General features: G+C 46.7%; 1 protein-coding gene across 1 annotated transcript in view; it reads right to left on the minus strand.

The window, feature by feature from the left end:
• Positions 1-12,500, minus strand: part of lcor (ligand dependent nuclear receptor corepressor) — a 103,212-nt gene that overhangs the window by 56,851 nt on the left and 33,861 nt on the right. The window contains exon 2 of the mRNA XM_054751884.2: positions 7,941-8,006. Within this exon, the coding sequence (XP_054607859.2) occupies positions 7,941-8,006 (66 nt within the window). The remainder of the gene's footprint in view (positions 1-7,940; positions 8,007-12,500) is intronic.

Here is a 12,500-nt window from a genome sequence, read left to right on the forward strand (position 1 = left end):
CTCCAGAAGATTAAAGAGAGGGAAAGCCCGGGCCCAGATGGCACAGGAGGCCGGCTCCTTAAGATCCGTGCCCTGCAGCTGGTGGTGCAGTGTGCTCACCGGCCAGACGGGGGTGGGCGATGCAAAAGGAACTCTGTTAAATACGACTTTAAGGAATCTCGAGGGAACTCATACGTTTACACGACTGCGTTTTATTGTTTTTTGTCTGTGATGATCTGTATTCAAGCCCGTCCTGTTGCTGAGAAGCTGTTTGTGGTACTGCCTCGGGCCTCTGATGTTGGCTGTAGGACGTTACCAGTTCAGATTCAGTGGGTGAGGGTCAGCAGGGTTTCTCCTCTACCAGTTCTCCACAAGGCCGCGTACTTCACCGTTATTTATTTTCTATACCAACGACAGTTGCAGCCGGTATTCACATCATCATGTAACTGATATCAGTCACCAAGGGTCAAGAAAACAGACTCTTCTACCCCTGCTCTGCTAAAATATTAACGGGCCTGTTTTAATGTAGTGTGTGTGGTTTTATGTTGCTGCTTGTCTTTGTCGCTACTTGCTGTGAAACCGATTGCCCCGAGGGAAAGATAGAGATATCATATTCTATTAAAGGTAGGGAAAACTCACCTGTTCAGGATGGCGTTTGCGTGACCTGCGGTTGATTCTTCATCACCACCTCGTCAACTTTCTTATTCATTTTCTCTTTCCCGTTTCATCACAATGATTTACTTTTCCCACTTTTAAGATATTTTAAAAAAATGTTTTAATCTTTATTGTTTTTTTAGATTTTTGTTCTTGTGAAGTGCTGATCTCGGTCATCCAGGTCATAATAATGGGTTAAAAAGATTGTTTCTTCTACTTCCTTCTACTCCCACCAATGACTCTTAATCCTCCTACACATCTTGCCACGATAGAACGGACTCGCTGGCTGGCAAAAAAACACACAAATGGTCTTCCTGGACATTTGCTTCATGACATAAATATGCAAAAAGTATTTTAACTTATAGAAACAAAACTATAGCTTCAGTTTTAGTTTTGTGTGCATGTGTGTGTTTGTGTGTACATGCGTGCATGTGTGTGTGTGTGCGTGTGTGTGTATGTGTGTTTGTGTGCGTGCGATCGTGCATACGTGTGTGCATTCGTGTGTGTTTGTGTGTGTGTATGTGTGCATGCATGGATGTGCAAGTGTGTGAGAGTGTGTGTGCATGCATGTATGTGTATGTGTGCATGCATGTGTGTGCAAGTGTGTGCGTGTGTGTGTGTGTGTGTGTGTGTGCATGCATGTATGTGTATGTGTGCATGTTTGTATGCATGCATGTGTGTGTGTGTGCATGCATGTGTGTGTGCATGCATGTACGTGTGTGCATGTGTGTGTGCGTCTGTGTGTATGTGTGTGTGTGTGTGTGTGTGTGTGTGTGTGTGTGTGTGTGTGTGTGTGCATGCATGTATGTGTATGTGTGCATGTTTGTGTGCATGCGTTTGTGTGTGTGTGCATGCATGTCTGTGTGTGCATGCATGTACGTGTGTGCATGTGTGTGTGCGTCTGTGTGTGTGTGTGTGTGTGTGTGTGTGTGTGTGTGTGTGTGTGCATTTGTGTGTGTATGTGTGCATGCATGCATGTGCAAGTGTGTGAGAGTGTGTGTGCATGCATGTGTGTGTGTGTGCATGCATGTACGTGTGTGCATGTGTGTGTGCGTCTGTGTGTGTGTGTGCATGCATGTGTGTGTGTGTGCATGCATGTGTGTGTGTGTGCATGCATGTACGTGTGTGCATGTGTGTGTGCGTCTGTGTGTGTGTGTGTGTGTGTGTGTGTGTGTCTCAGCAACAGAACTAGTTGAGAATAAAAAGGATCACATCCATTTCTTTTTTCTCAGTCACGTTCTAGTTTTTCCAGCTTCCTGTGGAACCTCCACCAGACTTAGCTAACGCTCTGTCTTTGTTCCATCATCCATCTCCACTGGCTGCAGTCATGAAAAGGTCACAGGTGAGCTGTGCTTGAACCTGCATTTGTGTCACTTACAACATCCCTGGGAAAGCACCAATTAGGTCCAGTCCCCCTGCTAACGTGACCCCTCAGTCTCACTATTGTGTGTGTGTGCGTGTGTGTGTGTGTGTGTGTGTGTGTACCATGGGCTTAATGCTGCTATGCCTTGGTCAACAGTCAGCATGTTTGAGTCAGCTTGGTCGCTCTTTGTTGGAAACTCTGTGACCGTTTTCTGGACAATTTCTGACCGATTTTAATGAAACTTCAAAGGTGTCCTGAAACTTTAAACCACAGTCACCTTTTTGTGGTTGAATAAAGGCAGCCTGGGTGTCTGACGAACCAAGAGTCTGTGCCTTCCATGTAAATGACTAACGTCATGGTCGCTGAGAAAGGGTTCCTTCTGAGAAGAATAAGCTCCGGTGTTGTTTTGTCAACAACGACGACTGAGTGATTTAGTTCACGCTCCTTTTTCTCATGATGAAACCCAGACACTGACAAGCTTGGTGACTAAAACATGACGAGATGAGAGTGGACCAAAATGATGCTTGAAATGCTGATTTCTGCCTGTCTCCAGGTCTGCAGGTCCCGTACTGAGAAGAGCACTTCCTTCTCACAGGAGCCTTCCCACGTGTACTTATTAAAGCACACTTAAAGACAGCATGTGAGCTGACCAAAGCGCTGCACACCACAAAACCATACGAGGACCAATAACACCAAGTAAAACACAATCAATAAATAAAACACCTAAATGAGCATTGAGATTAAAAACCAAACAGAGATTCTATCTGAAAGCATGGCCATTGTAATGGGTCTTTACAAAACCAACAAAGACCAACAAAACATGATCAATGAATACAAATAGTATCACCTAAAGGAGCATTATGATAAGCAAGACAGATAAAATGACTAAAAGCCAGCTCAGTGGTCTTTAAATGTGACTTGAAGGCTGCAACGGATGACGACTGACGGGTGGTGATGGGCAGTGCATTCCGGAGGATGGGAGCCACATGTACAAAGGCCTGCTTGCTTTGTCGTGCATCACATGAGTATAAAGTAGAAAGCGGCCAGCTGATCTCAAAGAGCACACTGGCACATAGGGCGTAAGCAGGTCAGACAGGTAGGACGATGCAAGACCACTTCAGGCTTTAAAACCAAAGAGCAAGATCCTAAAGCATATCCTAAAACGCACAGGTAGCCAATGGAGCCGTGCCAGAACTGGGGTGACATGGGTACGTCTGTGTTTGTTAAAAACCTTGCAGCAGCGTTTGGCACCATCTGTAGCCGGTTTAAGACTGAGGTTCCAATTAAAAGCAAGTTTGCATAGTCCAAGCGGGATGTGATGAAGGCATGAATCACAGATTCCTAATGTGCCCGCTTTAGTACAGGTTTCAAACGTACTAGCGGCGCAGTAGTAAAAAGCAGGATGTCACAACCGCGTTTACCTGAGGGACCATCAAAAAATAGCATCCGGTTCGACTCCTAAGCTAGTGACACACTGTTTACTGACGCAACCTAAAATATCTGGGACTAACAATGAGCGAGATCATCAATCAATTTCCTTCTGGGACTAAAAATATTTTTGAATTGAATTGAATTGAGAGAGTCAACTCAGTCTTGGACTCATACTGCCTGAGGAAGTTTACAGTCGTCCACCTCTTAACCTCTGTGAGACAATCGGCAATTATCAAATCTGTGTTTGGGCCCTTCATTTCCAGATAGATCTGACAATCATCAGCATAGATGTGGTAGCCAATGCCAAACCGCTCAAAGATCGTTCCCAAAGGGAGATGATAGAAGGAAAAAAAGAGGGGCCCCAGGACAGACCCCTGTGGCACCCCCAGTGTAACGGAAGGGGAATGTACATCGCTCAACACAGCCATTTACTCAGGAAGAGAAAAAAATTAGAAATATGAGCGATTATGAGGCTACTTTTAAATATACCCACAGTATAAACACGATTCTAATCTACGGACTTCTGGGAAACGCGATGCTTGTGAGCAGACGGATGAAAGAAACGACGGTTTCTAACAGGTTTTATCTGAACACGTTTAAGATGAATAGTATTACTTCCTAATAACGGGTCACACTCATGCTTTACAACCAACAGCTCAGTAGTGTAAGACCTGTGTGACATCTGCTGTGGGTGGACAGCAGGTCTTTGGAGTTAGGGTTGAGTCTTTTTTTTTGTCCCTCTCGGTTGATAACGATGTGTGTGTGCACACATAGGAGTGAGCTTTTACACAATCTGTGTCATCTTTAGTGGTGTGTGTGCATATGTGGACGTTTAATGCATGAGTGAAAATGGCATGCCCAAATATTCTAAAAATGGCTGATGGTGGGGGATGGGTCACATGGCTCTGGGGCGCCATGCTGACCTTGTTACTGAGAAACAGAAAGGGATGGAGGAAGGAGGCTGTGTAGTGGTGCAAATCAAATCTATATCTGGTTTGCACCACTCTGCACAGGAAGGGGTTGTTTTGGGAAGCTATCACACATTTAGCAGCTCTGCTCAGTATTAAAGATCTAGAACTCAGTAGAATATTCAGACAACGATGTGCCAGGTGGCATGAAGCAAAACCCTTGGCGCAGGTCCTTTAGTACTCTGAGTTTGACCTGAACAGGGATGAATGCAATCACAGGACTCATCAAATTTGTGAAACACAATCAATAAAACACCGACAGGACATGTGTAACCAACATGGAGTCCACTTCATTTACATCCTGACACGTAGCCCATCACCATGTGGATAACAGAGTGGTAGGAGCAGCCCCATGACCTCATGCCTGATACCAACAGGAAGCTGTCAGGGTCAAGGTCTTAATGATGTCCTGGATGCAGGACGTGGAATCGTAGGATGTCCTAGGAAGGTCCTGCCTTTCTTGCCTCTGATTGGCTGGAAGGACTCTCATACGATTGGCTATTTCATGTAGCAGAAAACCGTCTTCCCTCGCTGCAGAGGCTTCTGTCTGCAGCTAGATGTGGAGGAGTTTGTGAAGAAAACGTGGACTCATCGCTATAATAACCATTCTGTCCGCTTTTATTTTGTAAAAGAACCTGAAAAACATTGAGTGTGAACTTGTTATGAATCTTGTTGCATTTAACACAGTGTTAAACTGCCTTTATCTGTTGGCTCTCCTGGTATTATCTTTTTACTATAGGCTGTCTTAGGTCTTCACTTTGTTAAGTTAACACCGGTTTCACACCGCGCCACACCGCTCCACCCAACGCTGCACCGCTCCACCCAACGCTCCACCCAACGCTCCACCCAACGCTGCACCGCTCCACCCAACGCTCCACCCAACGCTCCACCCAACGCTGCACCGCTCCACCCAACGCTCCACCCAACGCTGCACCGCTCCACCCAACGCTGCACCGCTCCACCCAACGCTCCACCCAACGCTGCACCGCTCCACCCAACGCTGCACCGCTCCACCCAACGCTCCACCCAACGCTGCACCGCTCCACCCAACGCTCCACCCAATGCTGCACCGCTCCACCCAACGCTCCACCCAACGCTGCACCCAACGCTCCACCCAACGCTCCACCCAACGCTCCACCCAACGCTCCACCCAACGCTGCACCGCTCCACCCAACGCTCCACCCAACGCTGCACCGCTCCACCCAACGCTCCACCCAACGCTGCACCGCTCCACCCAACGCTCCACCCAACGCTCCACCCAACGCTCCACCCAATGCTCCACCCAACGCTGCACCGCTCCACCCAACGCTCCACCCAACGCTGCACCGCTCCACCCAACGCTGCTAAAGGTAGGATCAGGTTCTACTTTTGCCACGAGCTGCATCTGGGACACGTCAACTCCGCAGTTAACATAGGGCTAGACAGGAAACACCGTTTCATTGTAAAATCGCCGGGCAATTTTCAAAAATAAAAGTGTTGCAGCGATGCAAGATTTGAATGAAGCTTACGTGTGACCCAACGGCTGGGCAACATAGAACTGTTTTACTATATTTCATACCAGGTAAGGTCATCCTATTTACTCAGCTTTAATAAGATTACCTCAATACTTAAAAGCCAACAGGTATGAAGGTGTGATACATGCAATAAGATTTATAACACGTTCACATTAAAACTAAAAAAATAAAATAGTTAGCACACACATTTAGGAATGTATATACCTTACATACTATATATATTATTACTTAGATTAGCCATTTTTATATTTTGCTTGTTTTTACATTACTGTATTTTGCACAACTGTTGCTGTGAAGCTCGCACACAAGAATTTCACTCGCATGTACTGTACCAGTGTACCTGCACATGTGACGTAAAAGTGATTTGATTTGACATTTGATGTTTTTCAGGTCCTTTTATTAAAGAAAAAAACAAAATAAAAAGAGTGCATGAAAGCGTCTTTGAGTCTCCTAAAAAGTGCTATATACGTAAGTTTGATGTGTTATTAATAATAATAATAATAATAATAATAATAAACAGGCCAGAATGGTTACTATGGTGCTAAGTTCACATTTTCTTTATAAAACTCCTCAAAGCAGCTTTCTGTTGGTGGCAGGAGGACAGTCTGAACTTGGAATAGCCAATCATAGTAGAGAAAGGCAGGATCTTCCTTAGACATCCTACAGTTTCAAATCAAGCGTCCTGGCTGAGGGCTGGAGTGGACCCACACCCTGCTACAGGGATCCTAAACCAAACTAAGAAAATCAAGTTGGATATTGCTGTTTGTAGTCATATGATGTTAATCCTCTCCACTGCCAGGATTAAAACCATGAGAAATACACTTCTGGAACAATGCTGGGAGTAAAATTGCTGTTAGGTCACTTGTATTGACGTACTATAAAATTACATTGCTGCAATAGACTTTTATTTTGAAAACTAACGTGGGTTTACACTGAAACCGTGTGTGACTTCCTGTCTAGCCCTATGTTAACTGTGGGAATTGTCATGTCCCAGAAGCAACTTGTGGCAAAAAAAAAAAAAAGAGCCCAATCCTATGTGTAGCGGCGCGGCGTGCAGCTTCTGGGGTTAGGGTCAGCACGCGGCTGGTTCGGTGCACCTCCATAGACTCTGACGGATTCTCTTTGAAGCGGTGCCGTTCAGCGCAGACGATGCTTCCGGTGTGAGGTAGGCTTTAGGCTTCTCATAGCAGCATGTTAGCCTCCTGATGCTACTCCAGCAGCATGCCTATGACTTGGCCAAACACCTGGGCCATCACTTATCAAATGTACTCATGACTGGATCTGATTCCTGGAGATCCTTCTGGAGCTATGCTGTGAGCTCCAACTAACTCCAACCAGAACCAGTCCTTAAATGGAAACGACAAACCGTTACGTTATGATTTATCAGATTCTAGTTTTTATTTATTCCTGGCAGGAATGTCTCCTCTGTCCCGACAACGTTTACAACCTCTGCAAACAACAACAACCTCCACGGCCAGTGTCTCGATCTCACTGTCCACAATTTTTTGTTTTTCGGGAAGAACCCAGGGAATCCCCTCAAGAGCCGAGGACGTAGTGTGACACGGAGACGAGCTCCTAGTTAGGCTCAGGTGGCATTCATCATCAGAGGATTGCGTAGCGGAGGTTTAGCATCAGGACTTTGACCGTTCATACGAACATTCTAGATTTCATTCATAGGAAGGAATCTAGGAATATTTCTACTAACGTTTAATGAGTGAGGGCCGTGGAGCCGGACTCTAGGAAACTCGGTTGTTTAGTGGTTCCCAACCTGGGGGGGGGGGGGGGAGTTGTGATGAACGTTTTCAGCATGAAACAGTGATGATGTCACTGGACGTCCACAAACGTGTCGCCACCAACAGGAAGAGCTCCAGCTGCTTGTGTGATGTCGTCCAGCTTCATAGCACTGAAGTCAATCCCAGCAGAACCAAACCAGTCACATCCGTCGGTACCAGGACCACTTTCATTTGTTACGGACTCAATTACCTGTGTGTGTGTGTGTGTGCGTGTGTGTGTGTGTGTGTGTGTGTGTACCTTGGAAAAGAGTGATATCCTTGACTAGTCCCGGCCCAAACAAGCCCTCCAAAATGCTTTCAAAGCCTGTGAATAGAAGCCAAAAGAAAAAATCTGATTAGATTAAATTAGAACTCCATCCGCCTCCAGCTCCTCATCCTCCTCGCCCACGGGGGTGGGCGAGGAGGATGAGGAGCTGAGCATGCGCTGACGGCCGATCACCGGATACACGTTTGAAGCTGATGGCAGCTCGTTGACAAACATCCACAATTAAGACGCATTTTGCCTAATTTATCTACTGACGACACAAAAAATAATCTGGTAAGTATAACTCACTCAACCTGGAGGTAAGTGAAGATAATTTAGAAAGTTTACAAAACTATATTGACAGAGTTTTTGAGTTATTCGTTATGGGTCAGAAGAAATCAGCAGCTGAGACCGAAACACCTGCTGGGACCAAGAGGAGCCGTCCTCAGGACTCGCCTGAGGCCTCATCTCCCCGTAAGGACGTATTAGAATTATTAGATTCTATAGATAAACGGCTTCTGGGATTTGAGGGGCGACTTCATCTGCTCGAGGTTCTTCACCAGGAGTTTCAGAACCTCCGAACATCTCTGGAGTTCAGCCAGGAGCAGGTGGAGTGGCTCGCTGCTGAGAACGCGTCTCTGCAGGAGTCCGTTTCTTCCCTGGAAGAGGGAATGACGCGGATCACCCAGGACAACAAGACTCTGAAGGAGACGGTTTTGGACCGTCAGGCCCGCAGCATGAGGGATAATCTGGTGTTCGCAGGCCTGCCGGAGCAGACGGGAGGGGCGGAGAACTGCGAGCAAACAATAAAAAACTTTCTCCAGACACAAATGAAGATACCCGAAGAAACCGGGTACCTTTCACCGGGTACATCGCCTTGGAGCTAGACGAGTGGACAGCAGAAGACCTCGTCCCATCGTGGCTAAATTTGAACATTTTAAGCAGAAAGATCTTGTTAAAAGTCACGGAAGAGAGCTCAAAGGGAAAGATTTCAACGTTAATGACCAGTTCCCTGAGGAAATCCTGGATCTGCGCCGGGCCCTCTTTCCGCTGCGCAAAAAGTTTATCCAGGATGGGAAGAGGGCTGTCATCTCGGTGGAAAAGCTTTATGTGGACAATAAACTTTACAAGGAGCGAGGAGTGACAGACTGGCTGTATTAGCCCAACATCAGGTCAGACATTTACTATTCTTATCAGGATTCACAAAATAACAAAATGATGAACCTTCCGGACTGGAAAAATAAAGGAATCCTATACCTGGAACACATATATGAAGGATTGGACTTCATCCCATTTAATAGAATAGTCTCCCAATTTGGAATGGATAAGAATAGCTTTTTAGAATATCACCAAATTAAATCTGTAGTCAAACAAAAATTTAAGCTCAATAAAATAGAATTACAAACACCACCAAGGGTATTAGACTTTTATAATCTCAAACCCCCCAAACTACTGTCTAAAGTCTATAAGACACTGTCCAAAATAGACGATAGAATAGTAATCCCTATTGAAAAATGGGAGGTGGATCTGTCAGTCAGCTTTGACCAGAACTTCTGGTCCCAAACTTGTTTAAAAACTTTTAAAATGATCAGACACCCCAATTTACAATTAATTCAGTACAAAATTCTACACAGAGTACACTATACAGGTCATCGGATGTTCAGGATGGGGTTTGTGTCGTCTGACACCTGTACACACTGCACAAACAACATTCCTGACAATTACATTCATGCACTGTGGTCCTGTCCACCTGTCCAGGAATTTTAGGTTTGGGTATGTGAGGATCTGTCAAAATGTCTGAAATGTCATATCCCATCCACCCCCTCTCTTTGTTTACTGGGAAACCTGGACGATGTCCCGATTGAAACATCTTTGGTTCACGTGGTTCTGACTGCCATATGCATCGCTAAGAAAACTATCCTCTTGAATTGGAAAAACAGAGAAACTCTCTGCATTAACCAGTATAGAAATCTTTTGTTAGATCATATTGCACCTGATATAACCTCTGCTTCCACTTCAGATCAATCTCGATGGAGTGGACAAATTAGGGAGTGCAGGTATGGACCCCATTTCTGCATTCCTGTGGCAACCTGCCCCCCAATTTTATCTGCACCTTAAACACTTCCACCAACGACATTCCACACAAACACACACTTAGGGTCTTGGGAGTGAGCACATTCAACGGCATTTGATAAGGGGATTTCCCAGCCTCATCCTGAGCGCCGGTGCCCACTTCCAATTTTAAACTGCACTTACACACCGAGGGCTGTGGGTGCAAGTGGGGCGGTGCGGTGGCATCAGCTGGCGTAGGCCAGACGATGCCCACACTGCCCGTTAACCACAGCCATGGAATACACCTCATCAACACTCACTAATACTATATTGGAGCAGGCGGAGGGAGACTAGGGGTCTTAGCACACCTCTGTTGTTGCTAGGCTTCCTGGGGCTGTTGCTAGGCTTCCTGGGGCTGGAGGCTAGGAGGGAGATCTGGCCATCTGGTTGGGGTCTGGGGTGGTGGGTTGCTGTGCTCGGCGTTGGGCGGGGGAGCCTGCTCATCAGCACCCCAGCAGAAAGGGTCAAACTCTGGTAACCGGTGATGGGTGTACCCCATGTGCAGCAGTACCGGGACCAGAGTGAATAGGGTGTGTATGGGGAGCATGAGTGGGTGTTCGGCGTGTATTTTTGTAAGTCTTGGGTTGTATGTGCATGTGTGACCATGAGGGAGGGAGTGTGTGACTGTGTTTGTGTATGACTGTATATGTCAGGTGGGGCCTTTGACTCCTCCCTTCTCCTGGGACTTCTTTTGATGATATAGATCTTTGTCTCCCCTCCCCCTGCCACACCTGGTGTGGAGTGTTGTGCCTTGGTCTGCCTGGGTCGTGGCTCCCGGGTCAGGGGGTTTAAGATTTTTGGCGTCTGCCTGGTGGGGTCTGGGTCCCTGGGCTCTGCTGGGTCCCTGGCAGGGGTGGTCGCCCCTGGGTCCCGGGTCATTGAGTCCCGGCCTCGGCCGGCTAGGGGGTGGGAGGCTGCGGGCGGGCCTGTGGGCTTGCCGCCGATATCTCCAGGGTCTCTGCCGGCTGCTGGTAGTGGTCCCCCCCCACCCCACCCCGCCGCCAACCCAACCCACCCCCCGCACCTACACACACACCTTTTTTCTCTTCCTTTCTCTTTCACCTTTGACTCCGTGTCTGGTCGGAATTACAAAGCATTCAAAAACAACAACAATAAAGTTTTAAGTATCAGGCGTGACATTAAAAGCAGACGCTGTGATGCTCCACCTGAGAGTAAATCTGTAAGGCTTGCCACCAGCATTCAGACATCAGTTCTGTTTGCTTCACAGCCAGACAGGACACGGTAAAAAAAACAAATAAAAATAAAGAACTCCATCATGTTTTAATTCAAACAACAAATGAGTGAAACTGAACCTCTGTGAGCCAGACAGCTGCTTTTACCAACTTTTCACATGGACACAGTTCTTCTCTGTTATGATTTGCCCAACTCCGGATGAAACCGTTCATAATCCGGTTTGAAACGGGATTTTCTGACTCTGGAAAGCCTAAAATATCCAGAGATCTTGTTTTAAGACACAACTTTACATCAGCGGGTTGCAGAATCGTGCTGGCTGTGGTTAAACTCATCAGAATTAAAATAACTTTCACCACAATCCAAACGACGACCAACAGGAAATAGTTGTTTTTAGACACAGACAGAACACACACAACTGTTAACTGGTTACGCTTCATGTTTTTACCGTTTGGCTGACAGAAACAGAACACGTGCAGGCAGCAAACTGATGTTCTGGCAGAACTAGAGGATAAAATGACCATCGGACACCACCTGGTGGCTGTAACTGCTCATCGCGTGGCTCTGGTTGGTTTTGCCCTCATTCTGCCATCTTTTTCTAACAGACTTTTAAAGATGTGCGAGTTCGGCCTCGGTGAGTGCAAAGCCTTTTCACACAGGGTAAGGTCTGGAGGTGGCCCGGTTCCCATAGGACTCCAGATAAAATGCATCGCAGCACGCAGACATGCTGCACCATCTCCCCGTTGTTAAAAACTAAACTAGGCCGGTAAAAATAAAACGTCTCTCGCCACCAAGCAGATGCACCTTGCTGAACTCATGCTATTCTTCAACTTCATGAAGATCCACATTTGGTGTCTGGACAAGATGGACGTCATGCTGAAACATTCTGGAGCTCCACATCTGGACCCGCACCGTAACACAGCTGGTGTGACCGCTCTTAATGGTCTATGTGGACACCGTACGGAAATCACACGCGTCCGTTCTACGGTCGGTATGAAAGGTTTCATTCTGACAACATGGCAGTCTGCTCACAAACAGGAACCTGGAAAAGCATCTTTATGTTGATTCTACTGACCACAGGAGACCGGTCTAGACCGTTCACCGTACTGCTGAAGCCTTCCCTGGCCAGGCCCCCGTGCCCGCTACCCTTACCCTACCAAACCCAGCCACACCTAACGTAGCACACGCACACGTGTGTGATTGGTTCTTGATCTTCTGCAGAACCACAGCTGATAGTGAAACAGCCGTCTT

Source organism: Nothobranchius furzeri, chromosome 7, assembly GCF_043380555.1.
Source record: "Nothobranchius furzeri strain GRZ-AD chromosome 7, NfurGRZ-RIMD1, whole genome shotgun sequence".
NCBI classification, from domain to species: Eukaryota; Metazoa; Chordata; class Actinopteri; order Cyprinodontiformes; family Nothobranchiidae; genus Nothobranchius; species Nothobranchius furzeri.